This window comes from Carex rostrata, chromosome 12, assembly GCF_964058835.1.
Source record: "Carex rostrata chromosome 12, lpCarRost1.2, whole genome shotgun sequence".
Lineage (NCBI taxonomy): Eukaryota > Viridiplantae > Streptophyta > Magnoliopsida > Poales > Cyperaceae > Carex > Carex rostrata.
The window spans coordinates 4,201,882-4,218,799 of record NC_135929.1 but is presented as its reverse complement, the minus strand read 5'-3'; the positions used below and the strand labels follow the sequence as shown (position 1 = coordinate 4,218,799).

Below are 16,918 nucleotides of genomic sequence, written 5' to 3'. Positions count from 1 at the left end.
CGAGATCATTTACTTGTGTACAAAATAAATTTATGGAAGCAGATCACCTGCCCCCGGTGCAGGAAAATCCTGCCCCCTCAGTCACTGCGGGTGAGGCCGAGTTTAGAGTTTAGAGGTTTAGGATTTAGGATTTAGGGTTTAGGGGGTCCACCAACAGTGACTCTGGGGGCAGGAAATTCCTGCCCCCAGAGGGGCAGACGATTCAATCCCTAAATTTATGAGAAAAGGTAGTGTCTTCCGGGCTATAGTCCTCCAAAAATCTCCGTGTATAAAAGCCTTCCATTTTTAGCTTAGTTCTGAAGCGTTTTTAACTGCCACAGCTGCCATAATTTCAACTGCTATAATTTCAAGTACAATATGTATGTTTACAGAATAATATGTGTATGTTTACAGGATAATATGTGTATGTTTATAGTATATTATGTGTATGTTCACAGAAGGTTGTTCCCAACAGCTGTCACGCGTTTTCAACAGCTTTCACGCGTTTTTATGTTTACAGGATTTGTTGAATTAGTTTACAGGATTTAGTATTGATGTTTATAGGATTTAGTATTAATGTTTACATAATTAGTTGAAAATATCCGGAAATTTTTTAGGGACTGTTAGCTGCTTTCTAAATTTATATCAATATAAATTCTGTAGTACATTATGTAGCATGCCAAAGTTAAAGGGATTTTGTATAACAAAATTATTATACCACTGAGCCCATTTATTGGTCGACAGTTTTTTACATAAAAAAAAAGGGTTTTTCCGGGCCGGTGATGCTCGAAGTATTTCTCTCACCATCACTCAATAAATGCTTATTATTACAGCAATTATTCTTCCAGTAGTCAAGAAATTGGGCTCATCTTTTAGAATAGAAGCTTGTTTTTTATAAAAAAAAATATTGGGCTCACTTTATTGCGTGAAGTAGTTATATATTGTACAAAAATATCAGTCTTCTAAATAAGAAACAAAATATATCTTGTGAAAGCCTCCAAATTTTCTTTTTATATTTTGAGTCCAAAATTATGAAAATCGGAGTTTATGAGAAAAAAAAATCATGTATGTCAAAATAATTTTTATTTACTTGTTATTAAAATAAAGGAACTTGATAACTTTTTTCCAAAAGCTTTTCACCTATTGGGTTTTACAATTGACATGATTTAATTGTTACATTCTTATAACAAGATTTGACTATCAAAAAATTGAAAAGTGGTCTTCTAATTGATTGAATCACCAGACCGGGGTGCATGTTTTTCAACGGGCCACGAAATTATTTTGGAGTAATTACAGTTCTAAAAAAATTATATTAGATTTAAACTGAACATACGTCAAAAGTTAAGGAACCGAATCTCCTGCTTACATGTGGCAGGAAAATCTTGCCAACAAAATAAATATGTTCATTCATCCATGATCTGAACGGTCACAATTAAAATATAGGTTGTCTTTTTAAAATCCTATACTTTTCATACTTAAATTGTAACCATCCAAATCATGGATGTATGGACAGATTGACCTTATTGACAAGATTTTCCTACCCACATATGTGTTGGAGAGTTGGTTCCAAGACGAAACTAGAAATTCATGAGAGGGTGCTAAAACTTAAAATGAAAAATATGTTATTGATGGAAATTGAACCAAGCTCTTCAAAACCACAAAATAAGCTCTAAAAACTAGATTAGATGTAGACATGTATATTTAATGAGGGGAATGAACTATATAAAAAAATTCAATTAAATTTTAATAATAATAATTAAAATTTTAAAATTATAGGGGTGACTTAGCAGTGGGTGAATGTAGATTCATGATTGGTTCCCAAAAGGTAATCATGTTCAAATGTAAAGTCTACTCCTTGTGTAGTTAAAATTTATACATAATTCATACTTTAACAAAAAAACGGGGTACAATGTTCACTGTTAATAACATCAAATCAAATAAAAATATAATATAATTTATGTACAAATTAGTGAGTTAACACTTATGATCTAACTGAACAAAAAAAAAAAAATTAGAATTCACGCTGAAAAAATATAATATTCTCTTAAATTTGAATTGTCTGAACTCGCGTGTTCTGAAATTTTTGTTTCTTTACGTACTGTATCAAAGTATTGAATGATCAGTATTTTATCAATTTCATTCACAAAAGTAATTAAAGTGGAATGAAGCAAGAGATGAGGATATGAGGTCGTTTAAAAGAGGAATATGTAATTAACAGGCGAGCTGATGAGTGTTGACAAAATAAATATTGGCGAGAAAAATCAAATAAGAAAAAAGAAAAATCTATCAATACACTGAACCAAATCAAATATAAAATTAAAAAAAAAAAACACTAGTAAATCTTGTTATTGATCTCTTATTTTGTTGTTCTTATATATGCACGGAGAGTATGGAGAACCATGAGTGCTTTGCATGGATTTCGCTTGATGAGAACAGGTGACACAATGGAGGATATTTGGGATAACTCCATCAGGAGTGTTAGCCTAACAGCCAAGGCTAAGAAGGAATGGGCCACGCACATTCTGTGTATAATCTGGACACTGTGGAGACAATGCAACGAGAAAATTTTCAGAGGAAAACATGTGATACCGGAGCTGTTGTGTAGAAGGATCCGAGAGGAAGCTGCTATGTGGATCAAGTACTGCAGAGGGAGGAAAAGAATGATGCCACATGAGCTAGCAGCACGTTGAGATATAGAGAATGATTTGTCTGCGTGCTTGAGCTGCATGGGACTATAGAGACTATTTTTTTATTTTTTATTTTTTTTATGCTGGTAGCTACTACCATGCTTTTCAAAAAAAAAAAAATATGGTGATTAAGAAGATATTATTCTTAATCGTGAAAGAGATCGTACACTAAAAATTCAGCATGAACAGAAGACGATTTAAAAACTTATGACATATTATCGTGAGTAAAAAATAATCTAAAACGCTAATAAAATAATGTTCATCTGTTACTAAGGGTGTCAACGGGTACGATACGGGTTGGGTGGAGATATTTTCATACCCGTACCCGTTATGATAACGAAAACAATTTTTTACTCTTACCCATATTTTTGAATACGATACGGGTCGGGTAAACGGATAAAAAAGTGTCATTAACATTTCGATTTGTATTTTCAATGAAATATTTTTCAAAATAAGAAAAAATAATAATGAATACAACTAATTTGTATTATGAAAATTTAATAAAATACAAAAACTTTATTGTATCATATATCATCTTCATACAAATATATATCTATATATAATTTTATTTTTTGAAAATTATCTTATACAAAAACGGGTAAGATAATGAAAAAAAGAGAGAATTTCATATATATCCCTCAAAAGTTTCAATATTACATATTTATCCCTCCAAAATCAGTAATTACATATTTATCCTTGAAAATTGTACAAACTCACATATTTGTCCAATCTAACTCTATAACATATCAATTATCTCCAAAAATAATTAAATAATATTTTTTTAAACTTTAAAATTTATTTTACAATATTAAGTAATAATATATTGACCATTATACCCCTTCAGTCTCTTTAGTCCGCCTGAGTTCTCTTCTCTGTAAGGCACCAAACCTCCCCCGCCACTCGCTCCAATTGTGCCAAATCATAGATTTATCCCTGCCTTCCCTAGTCGCCTCCCCTCTCACAGATTTCTGCTGCCCCTTGCTACTTTAATTTTCCATTTTTGTTTGGAGAGAGGCGGGAGGTTTGACGCCTTAGAGAGAAGATAACTTAGACGGACAAAAACGAATAGTATAATAGTCAACATATTTTTCAATTAATACTGTAAATTAAATAATTTTTTAAAGTTTTAAAAATATTATTTAATTATTTTTAGAGATATTTGATATGTAGAGTTAGATTGGACAAATATGTGAATTTGTATGATTTTTAAGGATAAATATGTAATTATTGATTTTGGAGGGATAAATATGTAATATTGAAACTTTTGAGAGATATACATGAAATTGCCCCCTAAAAAAAATCATTACCCTTACCCGTACCCGATTAGTTAACGGAAAAAAAATCTTACCCTTATCCGTATTTTCGGATACAATACGGATCGGATAAACAGGTAAAAGGGTGCCATTGACACCCCTATCTGTTACCAGTCTATAAAAAGACTCCCTCTTTCTCGGATTCCTTTTTACAAACACTAATTTACAATAATTACTCAAAAAACTATTCACTTCCATAAATTTCCACATAACTAAGGCCATCTCTTCGGGGTTTCGTCTAAATCAGAACTTGTATGAATCAAGTTTATCTTATTTTGCATATTGGTTTAATCAATTTATAATAGTTGGTTTCAAAACTTTTCAAACTGTCCCAATTAAAACCCAGCACTAGTGAAAAAAAAAAAAAATTCTGTTACTCGCCATTTATTAAAAAGGTTGAAAAAGTTCGACAACTGATTCTTTTAGGATGTTAAGTTATATACAAAATCAAATAGCAAAGAATGAAGAAAGTTCTCATACAAAAATAAATTAATGAAAATTAATTAAAAACGCTAACAAAAGGTCGTAGCATGCCCCAACTAATAAGATAAAGAAGAAATTTAATGAAGATAAACATGCAATCACATAAATGATAAATCTACTGGTGAGTCAGTTAAGATTTTAAATATTTTTTAATTTGGAACCTTCAAGTCTTGTAGACCAATACTTTGAAGCACTTTGCCTGTTTGTGTACTTGGTTTAATAATAATCGGGCGTACCCACGATCAGGTCAAATGATGTTGATTTGTCAGGACCACAACTTGAAGCAACAATGCACCTTAATAATTGTAGTTTATGTTCGCACTCTGGCATGTGAAACAAAATAATTAAACAAAATTTATATTATCCTTGATAATTTAATAAACCAAACTTGTTTTCCCTCGCGGTAAACCAATACTTATTACATGGCTGTCCAACATTGACGAATCCAAAAATCTCAACAAAACTATATAATCGACCGATCCAAACAAATAGCTAGAATAGTTCACCTTAACTTACAACTTAAGAATAACTTAATAATAAAAGAGAGAGTGGGAGAGCGAAAAATAGATTAAAAATAAGAGAGAATAAAAGACCAATATCAGTTCACTCAGAACTGAACCTTTTTATTGGGCTCAAAAACATACTTAATAATGGATTCCTTAATCGACAACATTTCGGGAAACTCCTTTTTGAGCTTAGACGCATCCATCTCATTGTTACTCCTAGCAGCAACAATAACCTTAGCCTGTTCCTCCAGTGTGAAGTTCTTCCATGTAAAATAAGGGTCCATGTATTTCTTATACATCTCCAGGATTTCATTGTGGCTGACAACTCCAGGGTTAGTGAAGTTATATATGCCGCGTAGGTCCCGCTTTGCCATCTCGATGGAGATTGGGAGCAGCTCATCCAAAACCGTCATGCTGTTCGGTATGTTCACCACCTTGTCGTACCGGGCAATTTTAGTGATGAAGTTGCGGGGGTTTGACAGGTCAGATGAAATTGGCATACGCACACGTAATGTGCACACATTCTCATATTCTTTTAAGAGCTCTTCAACCTGGAATAAACATTTGACTTGTAGTCAGGGATTGGCATCTCAGCCTTAATAAATGCAAGGATTTGTGCACAAAGTAACTACAAGTACTGTCTACATGTTATTAGAAGGAAAAGAACTGAACTGCTGTATGCCAAAAAGTTCTTGGGCCTACTGGTATCACACTGATTTGTATATTCTCAGAATTCATTGTATGTTGCTTTTAGGTTTTCCATTGTCTTATTGTATTTTATAAATAAGCCAATAAGAAATGACATAACTATCATGTTCACATACCATGGCTTTAGTCTTTGAATAATATGACCCATGGAAGTTCGGTTTATCCTCCTCCTTGAACCCAATACCAGAACCAAGCGGGTGATCCTCATCATATTCAAAAATACAACCAGTTGCATAATTCATTAGCAACAAACCATTCTCACGACACACATCTGCCAGGGTTAGCGTACCAACCACATTGGTACGGATTGTGTCTTGCTTATGTGATTCGCACCAGTCAACATTTGGCCGACCCGTTACACCAGCAGCATTAAATACATGGGTTGGTTTAACCCTTTGAATATCCATCACAAGGCTGGTCCGATCCTGAAGTCGGCCAGCACCATACTCATAAGGTATACTTTGCTTCTCACACAGTTTCCCAAGCAAGCCCCCAATCCAGCCAGTCCGGCCATATATCAGGAATTTAAATTTCGGCTTTCCCTCTGAAACAGAAGCAGGTTCGGCAGTCTGGGAACTATTTTCTTTTGATGAGGTTGGTCTTAGGATTTGCAACTCCTCTGTCCAATTGCGGTCAGCACCTGGCATCATTAGCATGCGAGGATGTGGCAAAAGAGCCCCCGCCACCTCACCCCACCAGTCAGGATGACTTGTGTACCACTCCATGGTTTTTCTCAGGCCCTCTTCCCAGGTGGTACGCTCGGACCATCCAAGGTTTTTCAGCTTTTGGTCTTCAAGGAAGTACCGCTGGTCATTAAACGGGCGGTCTTCAACAAAACGGATCATTTTAGTTGGGTCAAGGTCGAAGAGCCTGCATATGTCATTTGCAACATCTATGACACGTCTCTCTTTTTTTGTACCAATATTGTACACTTGGCCCACCTGAAATTGAGGTATCATCAAAAGCTGCATGTACAGACTTCTTTTTGTACGGACACTAGCGACCTAACGTAAGAGATTGTATTTCCTAAGTCATCTTTTTAAATTTCTTTTGGAAATCACACCAAGTATTTATTTGCATATCTAGATAATACCCAACATTCCCACTTCTCAACTATTGTCTGACATTTCTAAAGACAAAAGGCACGAGATACCCAATAATTACCTGTGTCCACAGAGCCCCTTTTCTTAGCTTTTTTATAAGTCAAGGAAAGATAGTTGTTGAACTCTTAATATGTTAAGTGTACAATGTAAATACAGCAAAAACATGAGCAATGATTTGCTCTTGGTACCTGGAAAGCTGTGGGTTAGGGCTAATGCCAGTACTCATCAATATCCTTTCAATAATATTTGGTGCTAGCAACAGTACAGCAAAGACAAATGTGATATTGACAACCAGGACAAAACCGATAAAACACTTATCGAAATCTAAAAATTAGAACTGTGGAAATGTTAGTTGTCATAGTTTGCAATTTATCTTTGCCTGTAATTAAAATATTTTGTGCACTTCGCAAAAAAAAGGAAAAATTGAAAAGAAAACGAAAACAAGATCTTCTCTCATTAGTGCTTATTTGGTGTATTCAGGACCAAGAAAACCAGCTACGACTTGGTCATGGCTAATTTCAATAGTAGCGACAATATCATAATTCATTTTACTAATTATTTCAATTGCCTTACCTCTCCTCTGTGAAGAATGACCTCAAATGCATCAGCCACATCCTCACAATACAAATAGCTCCTCACATTTGACCCATCTCCATGAATCGGCAACTGCTTCCCTCTCATAGCTAGCAAAATACACTTCGGAATAAGTTTCTCTGGGAACTGGTTTGGACCATAGACATTGTTCCCTCTTGTGGTTATAGCCGGCAAACCATAAGACCTGCTATATGCCATGACCAACATCTCAGCACCGGCCTTAGTAGCTGCATACGGGTTCGTTGGTAGCAACTGGGATGCCTCATGGTTACCCACAACTGCATCCTCATCAGTCTCACCATACACCTCATCCGTGCTGACATGGATGAACCTACGGATCCCACCGGTCACCTTGCATGCTTCTAGAAGCACATGGGTCCCATAGATGTTGTTCTTTGTGAATTCAAAAGAATTCCCAAAAGAATTGTCAACATGGGTTTGAGCAGCAAAGTGCATTATGGTGTCAATGGATTCAGTTATAAGGAGGTAATTAACTAAGTCAGCACTGGCTATGTCGCCTTTGACAAATCTGAAATTGGGAGAGTTGCGGGTTTCCGGGCTGAGGTTTTTTAGGGTTGAGCAGTAGTCAAGCTTGTCAAGCACAACGATCTTGTAGTCAGGATAGTTGCGGACCAAGCGGTTTGCAACGTGGGATGCAATGAACCCAGCCGCGCCGGTTATGAGAATGTTCTTTGGTTTGTATGTACTCATTGTTGTTTAGCTCTGTTTTCCTTTTATACCTGTTGAAAAGGGTAATCAATCAGTGTTAAAATTCAAGGGGGGGAAACAATTTGACATAAAGATATACATTTGGTTAAGCAGGGAAACTTTTCAAATTCAAACTCTGCATACAGCATACATGAAAAAAAAGGATCTACTTAGAAAGCTGGCTTTATTACCAGAAAGTAATGATGAACCAGTACAATCAGAAGATAAGCGAATGTTCACGAGTCAAGAACGACTTAAAAGAGTACTACAACGTACTTTGAAATTCAGTCATTCTGAGATAAGGATTTGGTATGATTGAATCCAATAAGCTGGATCTGATGGAACTGTAAAAATTTACGGTAAGAACAAAGTGATCTCTCTATAAAATAGTTCAGATCTAGAACAGATCACTGATGGAAGACACCAAATCAGAGAAAAAATATCCTCTTCATTTTTGCTACTGCGATTCAGATTTGCTTAGAGAAGAAATTAAAAGGACTGATATAACTTAGAGAACCGATTGACTGGTTTAGAGATCTAAAACATTGAGAGAATCAAATTAATGAATTTGAGTGATCAAATTGAGTTACTGGTTTAAAGAACCAGAGCTGAATCGAATGAATCACGTGCGAGAAGAGTAAACTTACAGAACTCGAGGCGGGGATAGAAAGAAAGGAAACTAAATTCACAGTATGAACTACAAAATGGGTCTATGGCTAAGTACCTACAAGTAAGTGGAGTGGAGAAAAGAAACAAAAATAAATTGGAGGTGCACGTCGGGGCCTGTTGGGCCTGTCGGCTCATATAAAGTGATATATTCTCCGAATTCAGATCCAACGCAGTATAGATCTGAGTCGTCTGATTTCTTCTGGCACGATCTCAAAACAGACTCTCCGTATTTCCCGTAGACTTCGAAGTTATTTTGTTATTCAACGCAGTCCGGTATCGCAAGTGTCCATATCCTCTGATGTAACATTAATAGTTCTGTTAGATCCGGACCGTTCGATCATTATCCCCATCAACCAGTCCGATGGTCCGGATCTAAACAGAAATATTTTTTATACAGCTGGCATCTTGGTGCCCTTTTCATTTTTTATTAATTAAATTATTGGATAACATAATCATTGACCCGTAAATTTTGTTTTGACATAACGTACCTCTTAATTGGGATTTGCGCAACTAATTTTTCATGAAAGGAGAAGGTTCAAAATTTTCATGAAATAGTAAAAAATTAGTTCAACCTTCTCCTTTCATGAAATAGTAAAAAATTAATGTTCACTGTTTCATGAAAATTTTGCCCTTTTTATTTTCTAAATATCTAAAAAAATAGTAAAAAATTTTCAAAAAATATAAAATTTGGTCTCCAAACACATATTAATATGGATAACAAGATGAATAGTTCGGATCAACCGTTAGGATTTTGAAAACTCAAATATTAAGTCGTAACACCGTAGTTCAGGACCAATAGTGAAAACTCAAAAATTAATGTTCACTATTTCATGAAAATTTTGCCCTTTTTATTTTCTAAATATCTAAAAAAATAGTAAAAAATTTTCAAAAAATATAAAATTTGGTCTCCAAACACATATTAATATGGATAACAAGATGAATAGTTCGGATCGACCGTTAGGATTTTGAAAACTCAAATATTGAGTCATAGCACCGTAGCCACTATGCAACCCACAGCTAGAGGTGCTATCGAGTCGGGTCGGGTCCGGATACTATTATATTTGGACCCGTACCCTAAAAGTGTTCGGGTCCATATTTCGATCCATACACTTATATGTTTCAATTTGGGTCGGGTCCGGATCTGGGTACCTATATACCCGTAGATATTTTGGGTCCAATCTTTTAGTTTCGGGTAGATATATACCCATAACTTGTTTGTAGATTATTGGATCCGGTTCGGATATGGGGCAGTTCCGGATCCGAAGCAGGTATATGTCACAAAAAAATCAGGAGAATGGAGAGAAAATAACTTTTGAAAAAAAAATATTGAAGAAGAGATAATTTTTAAAAAGTAAAATATTAGAGATGACGATTTCATTTTCTATAGTTCAAAAAATCTATGAATGAAATACTAATAATTTGTAGAAATGACATATCAATGAGAGCAATAAATTTCCATTATTATGCAGAGGATATCAAGGCAAATATTGAAAGATGTATTCATAGTAATAAATTTTATTTAAAAAACTAATCTGGCTGTTTTAGAAGGAATAAATTTGGCATCCATCTATGTGTATAAACATAGCGAATATGTCACTGCATTCTATTTTCTCATATTCAAAAAAGTACTGGGCTCACCACAGCTTATGCAAAAATTAATATGCAAAGTTGTATTTTTATATATTAATAGTTATTAATATATGTTTTATCGGATATTTATACGGGTATCGAGTCGGGTTCAGTTATGGGTCGGATAATTAAATGAAACCCATATCCTACCCATTACAGTATCGGTTTCGGTTCGGATCCGAGTCGGATATTAAATTATTAATTTTGTAACCATACCCATAATTTAACCGGTTATATTTTTTAAACCATACTCTATTCAAATTAATCGGATCCGGGTAATCGGGTAAAAATAGCACCTCTACCCACATCACCGTAGCCTTACTTTATATATATAGAGGATGGATCAAGTTACAACAATTTTTGAGTTACAACAAGTTACCACAACTATTTTTTACATTTTCAAAGTCCAAATTGTCGATCTAAATCGTTAGATCTCTATAATAAAATGTGCTTGGAGACCAAATTTTACATTATTTGAATTTTTTTTTACTATTTATTAAGATGGGTACAAAAACTAGTCAAATTCATATTATTGAATTTTGTACCCATCTTAATAAATAGTAAAAAAATTCCAAAAAATGTAAAGTTTGGTCTCCAGGCATATTTTATTGTAGAGATCACATCTAACGGTTTGAATCGATGATTTGGACTTTGAAAATGTAGAAAATGGTTGTGGTAACTTGTTGTAACTCAAAAATTGTTGTAACTTGATCACTCCTCATATATATATATATATATATATATATATATATATATATAGAGAGAGAGAGAGAGAGAGAGAGACTAATATGCATTCGGTAGCACATGGGGCCGATATGCATATGATCCAAATTTGAAATTTTAAAATTCAAATATATATATATATATATATAGAGAGAGAGAGAGAGAGAGAGTGTGACTAATATGCATTCGGTAGCACATGGGGCCGATATGCATATGATCCAAATTTGAAATTTCAAAATTCAAAAAGTCGATCTGAATCGTTCATCTTGTTCTCCATATTAATATGTACTTGGAGACCAAATTTTACATTTTTCTGAATTTTTTTACTATTTATTAAGCCACTTTGAAAATTGTTGATCCAACGGTGGCTTAACAAAACAATAAAATCAGCAGCCACCGTTGGATCAGCAATTTGTGTGAAAAGGTTTTTCTAATATTAAATTATGTTGATCCGGATGAGTTTTTAACCGCTGAAACTTTGTGTGAAAAGTGATTCAATACCGGTAATATTTGATCGGTTTGATCATTTCTGAAAATTCTTTCAAAAAAGAGTATAATTTGAAATTAATTAAATATTTTGGATATTAATAAAAATCTCGGTTTATTCCGTTTGACCCCTCGTTATACAAGGTATAACCTCATCATCCATGTAACTTGGATAGTTGCTAAGCCCTTTTATATTTTTGGGCCGAGGCTCATAGATTTAAAAAGACTTTACTATAGTTTTACAGGCACATATTATCTTTCCTTTTCTTTTTCTAAGAGGCCCATAATCCGAGTAAAGTAGAATTCGTCACTTACGAAACAAGCCCTCGTCCCATGCTAGTTGGTACTGAGCACAAGAGGAGCGCAAAGGTAACCCTAAACCCTGATGTGGAATCAACCGCATTGGCTTGAAAGTGTTCAATCGGGCTGAACTATACCCTCAAGTTTTACTGGTAGATGGTACGGACCTAAGATACCAGACAACTGATTCACCGGGGGTTGTTCTCTTCATAGCCCATGGATGGGATTTGAATCGGGTGCGTATCCTCTGAGATATCTCAACTTTTGCGTGACCGACGTGTCCGGTGCCTATTCGGGGATGATGTAGGGTGTCAGTATTATGTGTGCTTTGAGATTCGTGCATAACGTAGTTAAACGGTTGGAATTTTCCATAAAGTCACGCAAAGTTTGAGATATCTCAGAGAATACGAATTCGATTTGAATCCCCCATGGATGCCAATATGCCATCCAGCTATTTTCGGCACAAATCCCCAAACTGTCCAAATTGCAGAGGTTGATGCTCCGTGTGCTACACGACAAAACATGGAAGGGGTAATTGGAAAAATTATTAAAAGGGAACATGGAATACAAGAGTCAGAGATGCCCCATATGGATTGACCATAATAAAAATGAATTAAATATATATTTATGGGTACCATGACTACTTAGCAATTAGACGAAATTTTCCATTTTTTTTTTAGCTCAGATCAATGATTTAAATAGCGATTATAGCGGTATAACGGTACGATTAAAAAAAATAAGCGATTGCACTAACTAGCTAGCTATAGCTTAGCTATAACGCCAATAACTAGCTATATATCGCTCATAGCGTCATAGCTTTTAGAATTCGAAAAAACTATAGGAAGATATTTAGAACACTGGTTGAGATCCTTTTTTTTCCCTTGTTATTCTATTCTATTTAGCTTTCTTTTTGCCCCTTCTCTCTGTTTGTAATTAGTTAGTGACTAATTTTCTTTTTCTAAAAAAAAAAAGTTAAAGAATTGCTTTCCATATTCTTGATATATCCTCAGATTTTACTAGCGTAGAAAAATAGATTGTTCTTCTTTGCTGGAAGAATAAGGTATTATATTCAATTGTAATTGAAATTCCCCACAGTTTTCCTTTTGGGGCTTTAACTCTAGCCAACTACCATGTGTTATTAAATGTAGTGCAACATTTAACTTTTGAAGAAATTAATTTTTGACAGCACTTTATCTAGAGATTTCATTTAAGTTATTGTAGTAATAATTAATGCATGTATGTGTTGCAACGTTTAATATAATATAGATCTCTGTCATGAGATAGTTTTTTTTTAAAATGAATTTTTATGTACTCCTTAATAGGATCTAATCTACACTCAAAAATTAAATATGTGTATCTTGTGAGAGTTTTTTATTCTTTATTTAAAAAAAGTTCATTTTTAAATTTTAATCGTAATTGGTTGATTTAAACCAAATAGACGAACCCTTTCATTAATTAAAAAATATTAATAAAAAAAAAGCTCATCTTGTCTTAGCCTTCAACAACAAATTAAAAATAGAAGGAACATAAACCTCAAAAGTTTATATATTTTTACCAAAAGGCTACATAAGATATATTCCATCATATGTCGGCAAAGGAGGAGAATAATATTTTCTTTCGTCAATAAATGAGAAATTAAGAACAATAAATTTGTCATTGATACATAGCATGATATTCTATATATTGAACAGCAACTCCGCACAGATATTGAACACGGTATTTCTTTGATAATCTAAGAAGGACCATACGATCTTTGAATAATTGGATTTAATTCTCATGTTAGTATAACATGCATATATGTTCTTGATACTTGTAGAATCAATCAATACCCTCATGGTATATAGCAGATGGCTAGGAGAAAATTTAACAATGACTAGCTTTATGATGTCTATGACATGGACCCACAGAATTTTAACACTTTGCTGGTCATAACTTATGACATGGCAACAATGATCAAAGGAAGTCTCGTGCCTCTCTTTTAATGCTTCGAAATTAATTGATTCAAAATCTAGCCACACAAATTCTGAAGTCTGAACAAATACTTTTTACCTACTTCAAGAAAAAATTGCAACAATTTTTAGTTATGTGAAGTATAGAGCATCCAATGCAACTTTGTAAGTCATATCTTATGTTAACCAAGCTACATGATTAATTAATATGCATCAAACGCCAGATTAAGCATTTTCACCATACAAGGCAGCAGATTTTGTTATCTCTAATTGATTAAGTTTTGAACCTGAACAAACCATATTTAATTAAAAGTAAAGAGGACATCATCTCAAACACACTAGACTACCACACAGTAAAGAAACTACTAGTAATTTAGCAACAAACCCAACACAACCATAGAAAACTCACAACACATAAAAGACCGGACTAAACCCTATTTGTGCTTGAAGTGTCCCTCGTTGGCCTTTTTGAACACCTTCGCTTGTGCCGCAGCTGCACGGTTCGAGTGAAGGGAGGACGTGAATGCATCTCTCACTTGTTGAGTTGTGAAAGGAAATTTGTTATCAACCATCGAGTTCAGCAGAGATGCTGTGCCTTCCCTGAATAAGGCACCAATACCGTCCGTTCTTGTGTTGCTTAGAGCCTCAGGAAAACTGAGGTTTTCACCGAAGGTTGTTGTCGCTATTGGGCTGAATGCCCCACCCATTGTGCCAAAATAACCCAACAGGCTCCAGATCAACATAGGATGTGTTGCCCAAAAACTGAAAAAGAAATAAACGATCTCAATTAATTTTTTATTATGATTATAGTTTGATAGATGAAACATTCAAGCTAGAATCTAGATTTAAATTTCTTAACGAATTATCTTTACACAGAAATGAACATGGGAGTGTCTTTCTGTTACAAACTAATTTAAGTACCAGTTATATACAATAGCTAGTTAGCTAATGCATTAACATGCAAAAGGAAATCACTGTACAAGTGATCATCAATTAATAATGAAATCATCCTAGGGAAACATAATGCAGAACCCAATAATAAAATGATAAAATGCTTATGAAAAGATAATGAACTCGCTTACTAGCAGGTTCCAGGGAGTATGGTGCTCGGATCAAACGGCACAGGGGTAGTAGGTGGTGTAGGTATCAGCGGAAAAACTGGAGGGGTCGGCGCTAATGGGACAAGAGGGGTCGGCATGAATGGAGTGGATGGAGGTGTGATACCAGGCACAAGAGGGGTCGGCGTGTATGGTGTGGATGGAGGTGTAATACCAGGCACAAGAGGGGTCGGCGTGGATGGTGTGGATGGAGGTGTGACAACAGGCACAGTCGGAGAATTATAATACCCTCCTCCACCATGTGACGGGGTTGATGGGGTGCCACCATGTGACGGTGTAGTGCCATGATTTGGATCACTTCCATGAGACGGTGTACCTCCATGAGATGGAGTGCTACCGTGGTGAGACGGTGTGCTACCGTGGTGTGGCGTACTACCTGAGGATGGTGGATAGCCTTGAGAAGGTGTAGAAGGGGTAGATGGGGTAGATGGTGTAAACGGGGTAGACGGTGAAGAAGGTGTGGATGGGGTAGACGGTGAAGAAGGTGTGGATGGGGTAGGTGTAGATGGTGTAGGATTATTGTAGCAATCAGGTTTACGAATTCCTTCACTTTGTGTAGCTGCATGAATTGAGATATTTGCGAACATTTAGAGTACAATAATGTTGCCTATAAAATATATACCGAACAAGCCATAGATTCCAAATAAATAAAACACAAAAAGGAAAAATTACAGAACCATATATATATATATATATATATAGCTCTACACGGATTTAATTGAAAATAAAAGTTTTTGACTCAAAATTATATGAAATAACATAACCTACAAAAATAAGTCTACTAGAAAATGGGAACGCTATAAGTCAACATATAAAGATTTTTTTTTTTCAGTTTGAGCCGGGTATGTAGCTAGAGAGAAAAGATTAGGGTTTTCTTGTATAATTTTTTTTTTTTTTTTAGGTTGGAAAGTAATTTCCTTGTTAGGTTATGAACTTAAAGAGAGGCAGTGTACTTACAAGTGTGGTCAGATACCTCTCCAAGTTTTCGACCTTCAACTGGAGCAAGCATTAGTTGAGAGGTTAATAAAACTAGAAAAAACCACATGGAATCATGAGACTTCACTCGTTTCTCACTCGCCATGACTACTCTCTTCTTGCTCTCTCTCTCTCTCTCTAGATCTCTACCTATCTCTCTTTCTCACCACCTCAAGGAAAAGCAAGTTTTAAAAGGGAAAGATAAGAAGAGTCCTCCTGCTATGTACATGGAGAACTGGAGAGGCTTAAATGCTCTGTTCAAGGGCTATAGAGGTTAGTTGTTGTCTGTCAGGAGCATTAAATATTATTTTTGGAGAACATAAAAAATTCAAGTAATAAGGTTATTCCACCCAAATTTGCATGTACTCCTGTACACGTTATGTAAGTATTAACTTAATTTTATAATTTTTGTAGACTTGTAGTAACTTCTAAAAGAACTTAATTACAATTACATTTAAAATATATTACAAAGTATATGCCTACGGGCTTTTGATAGAAAAAGAGTAAAAAGTATAAACATTATAATCACGAGCACTAGTCTTCGTTTAGTACTTCAATAATTATCTTCGTGTGAAGATTGTAAGTTTAAAATTTGATCAAATTTTTTTTATGAACATATAAAGTTTGAAGACTTGATTCTTATTTTATCTCATAAACATATAAACATATAATCATATACACACCATAAATCTAATAACTGATAAGTTCTTACTAGTGTTATTTTTCACGCAATAAAACATTCTTATGGATCAAGGGATTCAATACTCTTTTAACCATTTACCTGACCCGTGCCATAATTGATAATTAAGGCGCGTATGGAGAATATTTTTTTTGTTATTTTATTGGATATGAGTATAGGTAATAAATATTTTCCGTTAGCTTATTGATAAGAGTATATGTAAGAGCTATTTCGTAGTTGTTACCCTATAAGATAATTAATAAATATAAAATTATAATTATTATTTTTTACTTATACATGTAACTATAT

At 34.5% G+C, this 16,918-nt stretch overlaps 2 protein-coding genes across 2 annotated transcripts; both read right to left on the bottom strand.

Annotated features, from left to right (window-relative positions):
* Positions 1-4,807: 4,807 nt before the first annotated feature.
* Positions 4,808-8,865, bottom strand: LOC144562690 (trifunctional UDP-glucose 4,6-dehydratase/UDP-4-keto-6-deoxy-D-glucose 3,5-epimerase/UDP-4-keto-L-rhamnose-reductase RHM1-like). The gene is made up of 4 exons (XM_078311920.1): positions 8,729-8,865; positions 7,353-8,113; positions 5,793-6,617; positions 4,808-5,519 (listed from the first exon to the last, which is right to left on the bottom strand). The coding sequence occupies exons 2-4, from the start codon at positions 8,082-8,084 to the stop codon at positions 5,070-5,072; spliced, it is 2,007 nt and encodes a 668-aa protein (XP_078168046.1). The 5' UTR covers positions 8,085-8,113; positions 8,729-8,865; the 3' UTR covers positions 4,808-5,069.
* Positions 8,866-14,099: 5,234 nt separating this feature from the next.
* Positions 14,100-16,090, bottom strand: LOC144562689 (uncharacterized). The gene is made up of 3 exons (XM_078311919.1): positions 15,913-16,090; positions 14,920-15,514; positions 14,100-14,599 (listed from the first exon to the last, which is right to left on the bottom strand). The coding sequence occupies exons 1-3, from the start codon at positions 16,034-16,036 to the stop codon at positions 14,272-14,274; spliced, it is 1,047 nt and encodes a 348-aa protein (XP_078168045.1). The 5' UTR covers positions 16,037-16,090; the 3' UTR covers positions 14,100-14,271.
* Positions 16,091-16,918: the final 828 nt, after the last annotated feature.

What these genes read in the sequence shown, in the direction of transcription:
- LOC144562690 (XM_078311920.1), bottom strand. Translation starts at nt 8,084, where the DNA reads ATGAGTACATACAAACCAAAGAACATTCTCATAACCGGCGCGGCTGGG. An exon ending in TCATTCTTCACAGAGGAGAG is followed by an intron (nt 6,618 to 7,352) that starts GTAAGGCAATTG and finishes CCTCAATTTCAG; the next exon opens with GTGGGCCAAGTGTACAATAT. An exon ending in ATTCAAAGACTAAAGCCATG is followed by an intron (nt 5,520 to 5,792) that starts GTATGTGAACAT and finishes TGTTTATTCCAG; the next exon opens with GTTGAAGAGCTCTTAAAAGA.
- LOC144562689 (XM_078311919.1), bottom strand. Translation starts at nt 16,036, where the DNA reads ATGGCGAGTGAGAAACGAGTGAAGTCTCATGATTCCATGTGGTTTTTT. An exon ending in AGAGGTATCTGACCACACTT is followed by an intron (nt 15,515 to 15,912) that starts GTAAGTACACTG and finishes CAATTCATGCAG; the next exon opens with CTACACAAAGTGAAGGAATT. An exon ending in ATACTCCCTGGAACCTGCTA is followed by an intron (nt 14,600 to 14,919) that starts GTAAGCGAGTTC and finishes TTTCTTTTTCAG; the next exon opens with TTTTTGGGCAACACATCCTA.